Source organism: Uloborus diversus, chromosome 4 (genome assembly GCF_026930045.1).
Source record: "Uloborus diversus isolate 005 chromosome 4, Udiv.v.3.1, whole genome shotgun sequence".
NCBI lineage: Eukaryota > Metazoa > Arthropoda > Arachnida > Araneae > Uloboridae > Uloborus > Uloborus diversus.
In genome coordinates this window covers 9979482-9996309 of record NC_072734.1, presented here as the reverse complement: position 1 = coordinate 9996309, position 16828 = coordinate 9979482, and the positions used below count along the sequence as shown (strand labels likewise).

The 16828-nt window shown below is 33.2% G+C and overlaps 1 protein-coding gene across 1 annotated transcript in view; it reads left to right on the top strand.

Moving 5' to 3' along the window:
* Positions 1-16828, top strand: part of LOC129220508 (glutamate receptor 3-like) — a 62909-nt gene that overhangs the window by 25609 nt on the left and 20472 nt on the right. Inside the window, exons 7-8 of the mRNA XM_054854936.1 lie at positions 2892-2999; positions 13792-13911. Of these exons, the coding sequence (XP_054710911.1) occupies positions 2892-2999; positions 13792-13911 (228 nt within the window). The remainder of the gene's footprint in view (positions 1-2891; positions 3000-13791; positions 13912-16828) is intronic.

Genomic DNA, 16828 nt, shown 5'->3' with positions numbered 1-16828 from the left:
ACACATACACACACAAACACACCCTCAAACACATACACACACACTCATACCTGCACACAGACACAAACACACATGCCTACACACACATATACATACCCCTACACACAAACAAATGTACACCACACACACATAAACACACACGCCTACATACACACACACACACTCGTGATTGCGAAAAACATAATTTGAATTCAAGATGTCAAAATTCAAATAAATTTTTTTTTTAATCTAAAATTTATTTGTGTTGATGAGTTGGGAAAAGACAAGACTGAAAGGAAACAAGAGGAGTGATAACAAGCAAATGCCGATTAGCTAAACTATTTTCGCATATCAGTATGAAGATATATTCAGCGTATTTGTAAAGCTTTTTGCCTTCAGCTCTGTTATGGCTAATGCAGGCTGACAAGTCAAATAAAGAGCAAAACTGTATTTTTTGGATTGCGCAATGAGCTGGTCGGTATTTACGTGCAATGTTGTCTTAGCTCCGGCTATGGGGCGGTAACATGTAGCTTTAAGAGGAGTTAGGTTGAAAACCTCAAAACTTACTAAAATGTGTTTCCTTAACCCCTTCAGACCTGGTGTCCGGTATACCGGACATACACTTTAAACAGCTGCTAATCATTTAATAATTGATTTAATTAAGTTGGATTTTTTTTTTGTAGTTGACTCTTTACATTCTACTGATTATAATCTGTGAAATAATTTTTTGTTTTGGGATTGACAACACTGACATATAAGGATTGAGAGGTAGAGAGTATCTCATTTTTCCAACCATGGATTTTCATCTGAAAAGCGAGGTTTTATTCCTGATTTTTTAAAAAAAATATATAATCTTCAATTAATCGTTTCAAACGCTTATATTATGCTTTATAATTGTTTGTCAAACATTTTAAAATGAAGTTTGTTCGGTATTTTATCGTTTTTGTAGATGAAATATTGATTTCAAAAATATAAGTCCGGAATATTGGACGTGCCATAACTCTTTTAATTTTTTTCCTACAAACTCAAAATTTTGTCTATAAGATACTTTTTACCATAGTACACTGTGTACCAAATATCAACATTTTTGGTCCAGTATTTCATAATTCCGACTGAAGGGGTTAAAACTAGTTTGGATCTTCAAAGAATTTTCAGTTTAACTTAACACCGTGCTTCTCACCGGTTTTTAATCGATTCACTGGTTCTGCATAATTTGATGAATACGCCCCGCTGTGCGGGTGAAATAGAAATCATTTTTATTTCACATCAGCCGCGACAGTCATAAAATGCGTTGTTGTCACCTCAATTGCTGTGGTCTAGCTATATTTTTAGACTAGCTGCGTTGCCCGGCTTTGCCCGGTCTACTTTGAAAATAAAAATTGTGTCAAGTGACGTATAGTCAACAATCAGGCTCAAATAAAAGAAGAATTAAAAAAAAAAAAAACATCATGCAAAATTTCCCCTCCGAACAATGATTACAGATATTAAAATACTTTTAAGAAATTTAAATGAGAAGATGGATTTAAAAAGCATAACCATGGAAACACAAAGTAAAATGAGTTTAAGAATTGAAAATGAGAAAGATGGAAATAAACATTGGATTCAAAAAGCGTTATCGTGGAAACGCAAAATAAAATGGTTAAAAACTTGAATAGAGAAAAGGTTTTTGAACTTCATTTAATTCGCTTGTAACTTTTTTTCTAATGGAGATAGAGGGTTAAACTTTCGACCATAGGTCGAGTTAGATCTGGTGTAAAAAAAGCCGCTCTTTTCAGTTTTGTAAAAAAGAAAACTGTGGGACAATCCCTTCACTTTTTATTGTTAGATTTAATGAAGAAAGTAGTGCCTAAATTTGAGCTAAGCCTAAACAAATTCGAGCTAAAATGCAAATAACTCCTGTCGTAATTAATTTAGAGCATTGAAACAAATTGCATAGAACGCGGAAAGTTCTACTCTTTCCAACGATATATAATATTAATATATGCAAGTAATTTTTCACCCCCATAATCGGGAATTTATGAGAAAATTGGGCCTAAATTGGAATAAAAAAAAACTATTCATTGAATTTTTTTTTCAAACAGGTCTGCAAACCTTCTCAGGATTTAAAGGAACAAACTGTGAAAATTTCATCGAAATCGGCCGGGTAGTTCTCGAGTTTTGCGAGTTCAAACACACAGACGCATTTTGGCGACTTCATTTTATACTAGGTAGAGATGAAGAGCGATAACTTACTATTTCGTATCATAGTGGTGCCAGTTCTTGGTTAAAGTAATTGGGTGAAATCAATAGTATATTTATTTTCTTCAGTGTACAGAAAAAAATACTTAAGAAAAGTAATGATTTGGTGAAAATTTTGATTTTATACGTTCGACCTATTTATAAATTTTAGATGGTGTTGAATCGGTATGTGAACTTATTCTTTGAGGCCACTATAATTCAAAACGGAATGCAAGGAGCTAAAGGAAATTTGGTACACATGTATGACATTTCAAGAGTAAATGCGAGGGGTTTTTTTTTTTCCAACTAAGGTTTTGGTAGGATTTAAATCCTTCACGGCGATCGCCGCATGCAACGATATGCAATTTTTATACGGGCAACGCCGTGGCAGAAATGCTTTTAGTACGCATCTAGGCAAATTAACTGGTCACCGCAGGTGACTGATTTACAATTCTACTAAAAATTCACTTAATCGGTTCCTTTTATATTTTCAGCACAGACAACGCCGGGATAGAAACCGAGAGTATTAATATAAAGAGCATCAATTTCTTTGTTAGGTTTTTTCATAGAGACACGTTTTGCAAAACTAAATTTTTTTTTCTTTTGTGTCACGAAAAGAGTTTCCAAGTTAATGAGTGAAATATTATGAAATGAAGAAAGTCTTTTGTTATATTTATTTACTTACAACTTTTCAGGTGAGAGTTGAGCGTTCCGTAACTGGGATGATTAGTTTTGATGCAACTGGCCAGAGAAAAGATTATCGCCTGAATATTGTTGAAACATCATCGGCTACAATGAGAAAGGTAATTTTCGTTCCAAACTACGATATTATGATTTTGTTGTATTCTTCCGACGGTGCAATAGAATAAAAAGACGCTGTCAAACTGTGAATATTTTAAATCTTTCTTATTTTACTATGGATGCATTAAATTTATTAATGAATACATTCACACATACTGTTTGACCACGGATTGTACATAATTTGGCAATTGTCCAAGTTAAGACGATTCCATCTGAATGAATCTAGCAGGGGGAAGGGAAAATATCGATGGGATTTTGATTCACGCGTTTTATAATACCACTAGTGCCTATTTAATTTATTGCATTCTCTGAGTTGAAAAAGAGTGGAGACAAACAGTTTCTATGGAAACAACAAAAAGAAAATACAGTGTTTGCATTTTGTCATAAAATAGAATCAAAATGGTAAGTGCAAAAATTATGTTGTTAAAAATGTATCAATTAATTTTTTATAGTAAGAATATAGATCAAATATAGTTTAGATTTAAGAAATAATTCAGTGAACGAATTGTCATTTGTACAAAACTACGTCTAAATAGGCAAAAACGCACATCTGTGACGAACAAACCATGGGCGCCCATATGCAAAGTTGCAAGGGGGGGGGGGGCTCAAATATTTCCCCCGTGGTTTAGCTGGATATTTTCCCCGTAGAAAACAATTTCAGGACAGATTAGAGTCATTAAAATTAGACATTTTTAATGACTTATTCATTAAAAGGGGTGGAGAAGAAATATTTTTACACTTGTGCAAAGAAAAAAGTACTAAAAGCAAGGAAGTTCTAATTTGGAAAGGGGGGGCTCGAGCCCCCCCCCCCTTGTCTCCCTATATGGGCGCCCTTGGAACAAACTACCACCCCTGCAAACTAATAGATGCATCCATTTCCACCTATAAACCGGATATTAACCTTTCCATATAATCGATGGTCAGACAGTATTTTGTTTTGTTTGCTCGTAATTAATTTTTTTTTCTCCCCCAAAAACTTGTAAGCAAACTATAGTGCGGCTCTGGTAACTGATGTATGACCTTGGATGATGTCACTGATGCTTGGGATTATAGAGCAGATATTCTTAGATTGGCATAACGCCAATAATCGTTATCTCAAAACAAGCGGCTTTCTTCACCCTTGCGGAATCATTAAAAAGTTTCAGCGGGTCGGTAGTTATCAGAGCCAGACTATAAAAACTGCTAAAAAAATGCAAAATTGTGAAAATTTAAAGGGCGAGAATTTAACACACTAAAATCATTCGACTCTTTCAAGGTGTCATGTACATACGAATATGTAAATTAGTTTACTCTTTATAGATGATACAGTATTGTTCTAAAATGAAGTGTTGAATGTTGACGTTTTTACGTGATCCAGTCTGATCTGATACAGATGCTGTTTAAAGATGACACCATTATAGAGGAATGTGAGACAAAGTGAAGTAATGGGGCAAAGGGAATTTACAGCGCTATCTATGTGGACTTACTATATTATTAAATATGTAGTAAATTCCAGGAAGAAAATAGTTACCTCTAAAGATCAGAATGGGGTAATCCAAACCATTTTAAAAATGTGATACACATAGTTATCTTTTGCAGCAAATCGAAAACAATTTTTGCTATTACAAAATAATAAAGCTCATTGAACATTTCAAATATTATTTGGGACCTAATGATGAGTGCAGCATTAGTTATTTAATGTTAGGCATGTTTTGATCCTTAATGCTTAATACAACGTATCAAGTGTACGACCCAAATGTTTTATTTTATTTGTTCATTTATTAAATCATTTAAGTACTCGTCCATTAGTTCATTTGCACACACTCATTCCTTTATGCATTCACTGATTTTAAATTTATTCATTTATTTATTTGAAGAACAATATTTTTCATATTCAAATAGAATATATTTCATTTTGAAACTGTTTTAATTATCTCTTTGCACATTGTATGGGGCAAAATGACAATTTTACACTTTTATTTGAAAGAGTAAATTTACTGTGAAAAATGAAAAATACCATTTGAATACAAGTTGTGTTATAAAATACATTGTTAATCTCTTCCTGTACTGCAATTTTTAATAAAAAGACCTTGTCTCACAGTGTTTCGATTAGTACAAGCTAGGTGGACAAAAGTCATGTTCAAAATTCTAAACTTTGGCATTGGGATAATGTAAACAATAAACCAAAACATGATACTTAGTTATTTGTTTATGTCTAACTCCCTTCTTTCACGTGAGCAATTAGGTTCAAAGGTAAGTATCCGTTTGTAATAGAATAAATCAGTTGAGTTCCAGACATCATTTGATCACACAAAATTAAAGTGTTCTTAATTTCAAAACTTTGGTAAGAACTAAATTCTAAACTTTGGTATTGAGATAATGCAAACAATAAACCAAAACATGATACTTAGTTATTTGTTTATGTCTAACTCCCTTCTTTCACGTGAGTAATTAGGTTCAAAGGTAAGTATTCGTTTGTAATAGAATAAATCAGTTGAGTTCCAGACATCATTTGATCACACAAAATTAAAGTGTTCCTAATTTCAAAACTTTGGTAAGAGCTAAACTCTAAACTTTGGCATTGGGATAATGCAAACAATAAACCAAAACATGATACTTAGTTATTTGTTTATGTCTAACTCCCTTCTTTCACGTGAGTAATTAGGTTCAAAGGTAAGTATTCGTTTGTAATAGAATAAATCAGTTGAGTTCCAGACATCATTTGATCACACAAAATTAAAGTGTTCCTAATTTCAAAACTTTGGTAAGAGCTAAACTCTAAACTTTGGCATTGGAATAATGCAAACAATAAACCAAAACATGATACTTAGTTATTTGTTTATGTCTAACTCCCTTCTTTCACGTGAGTAATTAGGTTCAAAGGTAAATATCCGTTTGTAATAGAATACATCAGTTGAGTTCCAGACATCATTTGATCACACAAAATTAAAGTGTTCCTAATTTCAAAACTTTGGTAAGAGCTAAACTCTAAACTTTGGCATTGGGATAATGCAAACAATAAACCAAAACATGATACTTAGTTATTTGTTTATGTCTAACTCCCTTCTTTCACGTGAGTAATTAGGTTCAAAGGTAAATATCCGTTTGTAATAGAATACATCAGTTGAGTTCCAGACATCATTTGATCACACAAAATTAAAGTGTTCCTAATTTCAAAACTTTGGTAAGAGCTAAACTCTAAACTTTGGTATTGGGATAATGCAAACAATAAACCAAAACATGATACTTAATTATTTGTTTATGTCTAACTCCCTTCTTTCACGTGAGCAATTAGGTTCAAAGGTAAGTATCCGTTTGTAATAGAATAAATCAGTTGAGTTCCAGACATCATTTGATCACACAAAATTAAAGTGTTCCTAATTTCAAAACTTTGGTAAGAGCTAAACTCTAAACTTTGGTATTGGGATAATGCAAACAATAAACCAAAACATGATACTTAGTTATTTGTTTATGTCTAACTCCCTTCTTTCACGTGAGTAATTAGGTTCAAAGGTATGTATTCGTTTGTAATAGAATAAATCAGTTGAGTTCCAGACATCATTTGATCACACAAAATTAAAGTGTTCCTAATTTCAAAACTTTGGTAAGAGCTAAACTCTAAACTTTGGCATTGGGATAATGCAAACAATAAACCAAAACATGATACTTAGTTATTTGTTTATGTCTAACTCCCTTCTTTCACGTGAGTAATTAGGTTCAAAGGTAAATATCCGTTTGTAATAGAATACATCAGTTGAGTTCCAGACATCATTTGATCACACAAAATTAAAGTGTTCCTAATTTCAAAACTTTGGTAAGAGCTAAACTCTAAACTTTGGCATTGGGATAATGCAAACAATAAACCAAAACATGATACTTAGTTATTTGTTTATGTCTAACTCCCTTCTTTCACGTGAGTAATTAGGTTCAAAGGTAAGTATCCGTTTGTAATAGAATAAATCAGTTGAGTTCCAGACATCATTTGATCACACAAAATTAAAGTGTTCCTAATTTCAAAACTTTGGTAAGAGCTAAACTCTAAACTTTGGTATTGGGATAATGCAAACAATAAACCAAAACATGATACTTAGTTATTTGTTTATGTCTAACTCCCTTCTTTCACGTGAGTAATTAGGTTCAAAGGTAAGTATCCATTTGTAATAGAATAAATCAGTTGAGTTCCAGACATCATTTGATCACACAAAATAAAGTGTTCCTAATTTCAAAACTTTGGTAAGAGCTAAACTCTAAACTTTGGCATTGGGATAATGCAAACAATAAACCAAAACATGATACTTAGTTATTTGTTTATGTCTAATTCCCTTCTTTCACGTGAGTAATTAGGTTCAAAGGTAAGTATTCGTTTGTAATAGAATAAATCAGTTGAGTTCCAGACATCATTTGATCACACAAAATTAAAGTGTTCCTAATTTCAAAACTTTGGTAAGAGCTAAACTCTAAACTTTGGCATTGGGATAATGCAAACAATAAACCAAAACATGATACTTAGTTATTTGTTTATGTCTAACTCCCTTCTTTCACGTGAGTAATTAGGTTCAAAGGTAAATATCCGTTTGTAATAGAATACATCAGTTGAGTTCCAGACATCATTTGATCACACAAAATTAAAGTGTTCCTAATTTCAAAACTTTGGTAAGAGCTAAACTCTAAACTTTGGCATTGGGATAATGCAAACAATAAACCAAAACATGATACTTAGTTATTTGTTTATGTCTAACTCCCTTCTTTCACGTGAGTAATTAGGTTCAAAGGTAAATATCCGTTTGTAATAGAATACATCAGTTGAGTTCCAGACATCATTTGATCACACAAAATTAAAGTGTTCCTAATTTCAAAACTTCGGTAAGAGCTAAACTCTAAGCTTTGGTATTGGGATAATGCAAACAATAAACCAAAACATGATACTTAGTTATTTGTTTATGTCTAACTCCCTTCTTTCACGTGAGCAATTAGGTTCAAAGGTAAATATCCGTTTGTAATAGAATAAATCAGTTGAGTTCCAGACATCATTTGATCACACAAAATTAAAGTGTTCCTAATTTCAAAACTTTGGTAAGAGCTAAACTCTAAACTTTGGTATTGGGATAATGCAAACAATAAACCAAAACATGATACTTAGTTATTTGTTTATGTCTAACTCCCTTCTTTCACGTGAGTAATTAGGTTCAAAGGTAAGTATTCGTTTGTAATAGAATAAATCAGTTGAGTTCCAGACATCATTTGATCACACAAAATTAAAGTGTTCCTAATTTCAAAACTTTGGTAAGAGCTAAACTCTAAACTTTGGCACAAACAATAAACCAAAACATGTGAGTAATTAGGTTCAAAGGTAAGTATTCGTTTGTAATAGAATAAATCAGTTGAGTTCCAGACATCATTTGATCACACAAAATTAAAGTGTTCCTAATTTCAAAACTTTGGTAAGAGCTAAACTCTAAACTTTGGCATTGGGATAATGCAAACAATAAACCAAAACATGATACTTAGTTATTTGTTTATGTCTAACTCCCTTCTTTCACGTGAGTAATTAGGTTCAAAGGTAAATATCCGTTTGTAATAGAATACATCAGTTGAGTTCCAGACATCATTTGATCACACAAAATTAAAGTGTTCCTAATTTCAAAACTTTGGTAAGAGCTAAACTCTAAACTTTGGCATTGGGATAATGCAAACAATAAACCAAAACATGATACTTAGTTATTTGTTTATGTCTAACTCCCTTCTTTCACGTGAGTAATTAGGTTCAAAGGTAAATATCCGTTTGTAATAGAATAAATCAGTTGAGTTCCAGACATCATTTGATCACACAAAATTAAAGTGTTCTTAATTTCAAAACTTTGGTAAGAACTAAATTCTAAACTTTGGTATTGGGATAATGCAAACAATAAACCAAAACATGATACTTAGTTATTTGTTTATGTCTAACTCCCTTCTTTCACGTGAGTAATTAGGTTCAAAGGTAAGTATTCGTTTGTAATAGAATAAATCAGTTGAGTTCCAGACATCATTTGATCACACAACATTAAAGTGTTCCTAACTTCAAAACTTTGGTAAGAGCTAAACTCTAAACTTTGGCATTGGGTTAATGCAAACAATAAACCAAAACATGATACTTAGTTATTTGTTTATGTCTAACTCCCTTCTTTCACGTGAGTAATTAGGTTCAAAGGTAAGTATTCGTTTGTAATAGAATAAATCAGTTGAGTTCCAGACATCATTTGATCACACAAAATTAAAGTGTTCCTAATTTCAAAACTTTGGTAAGAGCTAAACTCTAAACTTTGTCATTGGGATAATGCAAACAATAAACCAAAACATGATACTTAGTTATTTGTTTATGTCTAACTCCCTTCTTTCACGTGAGTAATTAGGTTCAAAGGTAAATATCCGTTTGTAATAGAATACATCAGTTGAGTTCCAGACATCATTTGATCACACAAAATTAAAGTGTTCCTAATTTCAAAACTTTGGTAAGAGCTAAACTCTAAACTTTGGCATTGGGATAATGCAAACAATAAACCAAAACATGATACTTAGTTATTTGTTTATGTCTAACTCCCTTCTTTCACGTGAGTAATTAGGTTCAAAGGTAAATATCCGTTTGTAATAGAATACATCAGTTGAGTTCCAGACATCATTTGATCACACAAAATTAAAGTGTTCCTAATTTCAAAACTTTGGTAAGAGCTAAACTCTAAACTTTGGTATTGGGATAATGCAAACAATAAACCAAAACATGATACTTAGTTATTTGTTTATGTCTAACTCCCTTCTTTCACGTGAGCAATTAGGTTCAAAGGTAAGTATCCGTTTGTAATAGAATAAATCAGTTGAGTTCCAGACATCATTTGATCACACAAAATTAAAGTGTTCCTAATTTCAAAACTTTGGTAAGAGCTAAACTCTAAACTTTGGTATTGGGATAATGCAAACAATAAACCAAAACATGATACTTAGTTATTTGTTTATGTCTAACTCCCTTCTTTCACGTGAGTAATTAGGTTCAAAGGTATGTATTCGTTTGTAATAGAATAAATCAGTTGAGTTCCAGACATCATTTGATCACACAAAATTAAAGTGTTCCTAATTTCAAAACTTTGGTAAGAGCTAAACTCTAAACTTTGGCATTGGGATAATGCAAACAATAAACCAAAACATGATACTTAGTTATTTGTTTATGTCTAACTCCCTTCTTTCACGTGAGTAATTAGGTTCAAAGGTAAATATCCGTTTGTAATAGAATACATCAGTTGAGTTCCAGACATCATTTGATCACACAAAATTAAAGTGTTCCTAATTTCAAAACTTTGGTAAGAGCTAAACTCTAAACTTTGGCATTGGGATAATGCAAACAATAAACCAAAACATGATACTTAGTTATTTGTTTATGTCTAACTCCCTTCTTTCACGTGAGTAATTAGGTTCAAAGGTAAGTATCCGTTTGTAATAGAATAAATCAGTTGAGTTCCAGACATCATTTGATCACACAAAATTAAAGTGTTCCTAATTTCAAAACTTTGGTAAGAGCTAAACTCTAAACTTTGGTATTGGGATAATGCAAACAATAAACCAAAACATGATACTTAGTTATTTGTTTATGTCTAACTCCCTTCTTTCACGTGAGTAATTAGGTTCAAAGGTAAGTATCCGTTTGTAATAGAATAAATCAGTTGAGTTCCAGACATCATTTGATCACACAAAATTAAAGTGTTCCTAATTTCAAAACTTTGGTAAGAGCTAAACTCTAAACTTTGGCATTGGGATAATGCAAACAATAAACCAAAACATGATACTTAGTTATTTGTTTATGTCTAACTCCCTTCTTTCACGTGAGTAATTAGGTTCAAAGGTAAGTATTCGTTTGTAATAGAATAAATCAGTTGAGTTCCAGACATCATTTGATCACACAAAATTAAAGTGTTCCTAATTTCAAAACTTTGGTAAGAGCTAAACTCTAAACTTTGGCATTGGGATAATGCAAACAATAAACCAAAACATGATACTTAGTTATTTGTTTATGTCTAACTCCCTTCTTTCACGTGAGTAATTAGGTTCAAAGGTAAATATCCGTTTGTAATAGAATACATCAGTTGAGTTCCAGACATCATTTGATCACACAAAATTAAAGTGTTCCTAATTTCAAAACTTTGGTAAGAGCTAAACTCTAAACTTTGGCATTGGGATAATGCAAACAATAAACCAAAACATGATACTTAGTTATTTGTTTATGTCTAACTCCCTTCTTTCACGTGAGTAATTAGGTTCAAAGGTAAATATCCGTTTGTAATAGAATACATCAGTTGAGTTCCAGACATCATTTGATCACACAAAATTAAAGTGTTCCTAATTTCAAAACTTTGGTAAGAGCTAAACTCTAAGCTTTGGTATTGGGATAATGCAAACAATAAACCAAAACATGATACTTAGTTATTTGTTTATGTCTAACTCCCTTCTTTCACGTGAGCAATTAGGTTCAAAGGTAAGTATCCGTTTGTAATAGAATAAATCAGTTGAGTTCCAGACATCATTTGATCACACAAAATTAAAGTGTTCCTAATTTCAAAACTTTGGTAAGAGCTAAACTCTAAACTTTGGTATTGGGATAATGCAAACAATAAACCAAAACATGATACTTAGTTATTTGTTTATGTCTAACTCCCTTCTTTCACGTGAGTAATTAGGTTCAAAGGTAAGTATTCGTTTGTAATAGAATAAATCAGTTGAGTTCCAGACATCATTTGATCACACAAAATTAAAGTTTTCCTAATTTCAAAACTTTGGTAAGAGCTAAACTCTAAACTTTGGCATTGGGATAATGCAAACAATAAACCAAAACATGATACTTAGTTATTTGTTTATGTCTAACTCCCTTCTTTCACGTGAGTAATTAGGTTCAAAGGTAAATATCCGTTTGTAATAGAATACATCAGTTGAGTTCCAGACATCATTTGATCACACAAAATTAAAGTGTTCCTAATTTCAAAACTTTGGTAAGAGCTAAACTCTAAACTTTGGTATTGGGATAATGCAAACAATAAACCAAAACATGATACTTAGTTATTTGTTTATGTCTAACTCCCTTCTTTCACGTGAGCAATTAGGTTCAAAGGTAAGTATCCGTTTGTAATAGAATAAATCAGTTGAGTTCCAGACATCATTTGATCACACAAAATTAAAGTGTTCCTAATTTCAAAACTTTGGTAAGAGCTAAACTCTAAACTTTGGTATTGGGATAATGTAAACAATAAACCAAAACATGATACTTAGTTATTTGTTTATGTCTAACTGCCTTCTTTCACGTGAGTAATTAGGTTCAAAGGTAAGTATTCGTTTGTAATAGAATAAATCAGTTGAGTTCCAGACATCATTTGATCACACAAAATTAAAGTGTTCCTAATTTCAAAACTTTGGTAAGAGCTAAACTCTAAACTTTGGCATTGGGATAATGCAAACAATAAACCAAAACATGATACTTAGTTATTTGTTTATGTCTAACTCCCTTCTTTCACGTGAGTAATGAGGTTCAAAGGTAAGTATTCGTTTGTAATAGAATAAATCAGTTGAGTTCCAGACATCATTTGATCACACAAAATTAAAGTGTTCCTAATTTCAAAACTTTGGTAAGAGCTAAACTCTAAACTTTGGCATTGGGATAATGCAAACAATAAACCAAAACATGATACTTAGTTATTTGTTTATGTCTAACTCCCTTCTTTCACGTGAGTAATTAGGTTCAAAGGTAAATATCCGTTTGTAATAGAATACATCAGTTGAGTTCCAGACATCATTTGATCACACAAAATTAAAGTGTTCCTAATTTCAAATGATTTTATTGTTCAAGATGGATATTATTTATACTAGTAAGTGCTTTTTTCCCTAATTTAATTAATCTATCTGATTGTTAAAGAATGTAAAATTTTTTTTAAAAGATGAACGAAGAATTTTTTGCCCGCTTCAAAACTTTCAAGTGATGGTAATGACTTGTATCCATTTGTACCCGGGCTAAATTTTATGTATATAGTAGCTGCAGCTTTCCCATTAATAATAAGACACATTACAGTCAGCACACTCGAGTACAACATTTTTTTTTAACCCAAAGATGCTTTGGGTACTTCAATCATTCTTCAAAGAAATCCCTACTCGAAAGAAAGTACTCTAGAGAAAAAAATATGTTGTACTCGAGTGTGCTGACTATAATACGCATTATTATTAATGGAAAAAGAAAATTTAGCCCGGGTACAAACGGGTAAAATCATTACCATCACTTGAAAGTTTTTAAACGAGCAAAAATTCCTTCTTTTATCTTAATTTTTTAAAAAATATTTTTTAATTATCAGAGTAATTAAATTAGGAAAAAAAGCACTTACCAGTATAAATAATATCCATCTTGAACAATTAAATCATGTGAATTGAGGAATACTTTAATTTTGTATGATGAAATGATGAATTCTGAACTTGAATTTTGTCCAGTTAGCTTGTATTAATCGAAATACTGTGTGTCTGTTCAGTTTGAAAAACGTAAACTATCTTAACTATTCCTTTTGCCCCACATTTCACTACATATTGACTGGATTTTTTTGCTAATTGTTAAATTATAGATCTACGTGGAATGTATCGTTTGAATGTTTCTTCCATTTCAACTCAAGGTTATATGCTGCGACAGCGGATAAAACGTTTCAGAGCACTAATCATCATGTTGACGATTTGACTATAACAGTTTATAGACGAAAACTCAGTGAAAAATTTATAACTTTTAGAAAACAATTTGAGAATTGATGGAACATATTTTTCTAGGTAGGGACTTGGTCAGAGGGTGAAGGACTGACATTGACCCCGGAATTTTCTCGATCAGTTTCTCCTACTTTCGCTTCATTTGCTCAGCAAGGACCACCAATCATCGTCACTAGCGTTGAAGTAAGACAGACATTTTTCAGGTTTCAGTTAATTCATCAACTCTATCTTTTTTCGCATTTGTTATTTGGAGTATTTGTGAGTTTCTCCAAATAGCACATTTTGTTTTCTGTATATTTTCATTCCGGATGCATATTAGTAAGACTGGGTTTATACTACAGGTTTAAGTGTTTATCGTGGCAGCTACGAAATACGTTATGTGCCAGGAAGCATATAAACAACCTTTACTTAGTTAGAGACCTAATAATAGTATTGGGACTCCTGATTGGCTAGTTGACGCACATGTGTCAGCCATGTTTTTTCCGCATCCAACGTAATGAGCAAATTTCGTTCTTCGGAAGTTATATATTCCCGTTTGAATGCTTGAAATTCTCACCCTCTCTTTGCATAATGTCTAGAAGACATGTTTTGTTTCGAAATGAAACATTAATTAGAGCGTGCAAAACAAGCTATACGGAAGACGGATTATGTTTTCACACAGTAGCCAATCAGCAGTCTCCAAATTTTTACATGGTCTCTTGCAGAGTAAAGGTTGTTTATATGCTGCCGGGAAAGTAGTAAGATATCACGCTTACGCCAACAGTTGCTGGTACAAAGCTGTCCTCAGTCGATGGATTTTTAAGCTGTGCAGAAAATCGTCGCTTGTATTATCCTTATGTGATGCCATGTTAAAAAATCCCTTCAATACATATTTGGCGTAGTTATTCTCCGCTAAGTTAAATTCCTAAAGCAATGTTGCATTGTAAGAGCACCGATGCCTCCATTTAGTAAGCTTGTGTTCAACGAACCTTACCGGTCGTCCGGTGAGTAACCGGTTGCTAACCGCAGCGTTCTTGAAAGCTACTGGTTAACTGGTTGCTTCCGATGTCGTTCGATGAGCCTCATCGGTTGAACTACCGGTCAACCGCAACTTAAGCTGATTGATTGGTTGAGGGAACCACGTGACATTTTTGACCAATTATAAGTATTTTTCACCTGCGTGTTAATCGTCTGCGCCATGTCTGCACAAGTAACCGGTGATCAACCGAAAGCGTTCGATGAAGTATTGGTTCGTGAACAACTGGTTAGTAACCGCTGACGTCATTGCTGTCACGTGATTAACCAACCGGTCGCTACCGGTCGTGCTCGTCGAACGTAAGCTAAGAAACATGATGCCAAATTCCTTAAGTGATAATGGCAATTCGTCGATAGTGTTGCTACATGAAATAATCGTTACCAGTCTCTGGAGAATACACGAAGTGTGAGAATGGTGAGGAAAGAGGAACTAATACACAACCCCATTAGAAACAACAACATAACATACGAGGTCGTTCGTCTTTGTTGCACTGACTATTGCTACACTAGGCAGCAACTTTAACTGACAATGGAGAAAGAAGCTGAGCCCAAGCGTAGGAAGCTCCCAGGGTGGTGTCCGACTTATGGGTGAAGTTAGGCACTTTGCTTTAGAAATCAGATTAGGTTGTTAAATTCACACATACAAAGCCATTTTTTTGTCGTAATTTCTGTAAATCCTCCTATAAATAATAGCCGATGATCGAGTAACCCGCGTGTTTCAACAATGAAACTCGCGTCACGGCATGATAATGGAGTGGTTTCCTTCAGTCAAAAGTACTACTTTTAGTCATTGAAATGGACAGAATGAGCCAAAAAAAAAAAAAAAAAAAAAAGAAAAAAAAAACATGGACCCAGAAAATACTTTTATTTTCCCAACAGTTTTTTTTTAAATTAATTTTTTTAAATGTCCGATTTTTCAAACAAGGCGTGGTCTTTATGACGTCATAAGTGATGCACATTGCTGCATCTTTTTACTACGTTTCCACGTTATGATAACCAAGCAGCGAATTAAAATTGCGCTCTACGCTTGCTATCAACCATATCGTTGCCAATGCACGTGAGTAAAGATGGGAATTAAATATTTTGTTCTGCGAAAATGGCAACACTGAATGGCATTTCATCATTTGTGATGTCACACGACAGAAGTGAAAACAATGAAAGCGCACCGATTTAAGTAATTTTTTAAAAATATTAAACTTAAATAAATTATTTAAAAAATGGTCAGATCCTATGTTTTTAAGCATGCTCTTTCAGAAAAAAATACTTTTAAAAATTTGGAAACGACCCCATTGGATAACATGTTTTGGTAATGTTTAACATGCAGGGAAAGGCTTTATCGTGACAAGGCTGAACTCGATCCGGTAACTTAACTGTTTTACGGGTAAGACTCATTTCAGGGGAATGAAGAAATGAAAAAGCGGTCAACAATGAACGCTATCTACTGGAGTTTAGGGTTAATCCACTGGAGTTGGGGTTACAATTTCAACGATCAAAATATCACCAAACAGGCAATTGCTTCGTTAAAATGTAGAAGCAATTTTCACCCGTCGTACCTTGACGAGCGATTTTCTAGTTCTTAAATATTTGCCACGTAGTTTCCATATAACTGTGACCAAATTTAGCGCCAAATTTTACTAGGGCTGCCATTGTTGAATGTCGCTATCTAGGAAATCGTTAGTTTCTAATAATGACAAATTAAAATGCTATTTCCCCCCACACATTGCACTCCTTATGAAAGCGCAGAATGGAGGGTTTTGGGTTCAATGCTAGCCGACAGAAGATTCCTCGTGTTCGCTAATGGTGAGTTGTGCACGTTAAATAAGTCGTGGTTGCAAAGTTCTCTAAGTTCTCATCCCAAATCAGTACCACTGGGGGTACTAGATCAAGGGTTGCTCGGCTCCTGGGTCTGGATCAAAAAGCAGAGCTGTCTTCAGGGCGGTCATTCCAAGCTCGTCTGCTTGCGAGATCGAGATTCTCGCTCACGTGATCGGTTGTGACGTAGAAATGTCGCAAAGTAGCATTCTAATCTACTAGAACTTAGCTTGCGGCTGGGTTCGAGTAAATTAGAATACTACTTTTCGACATT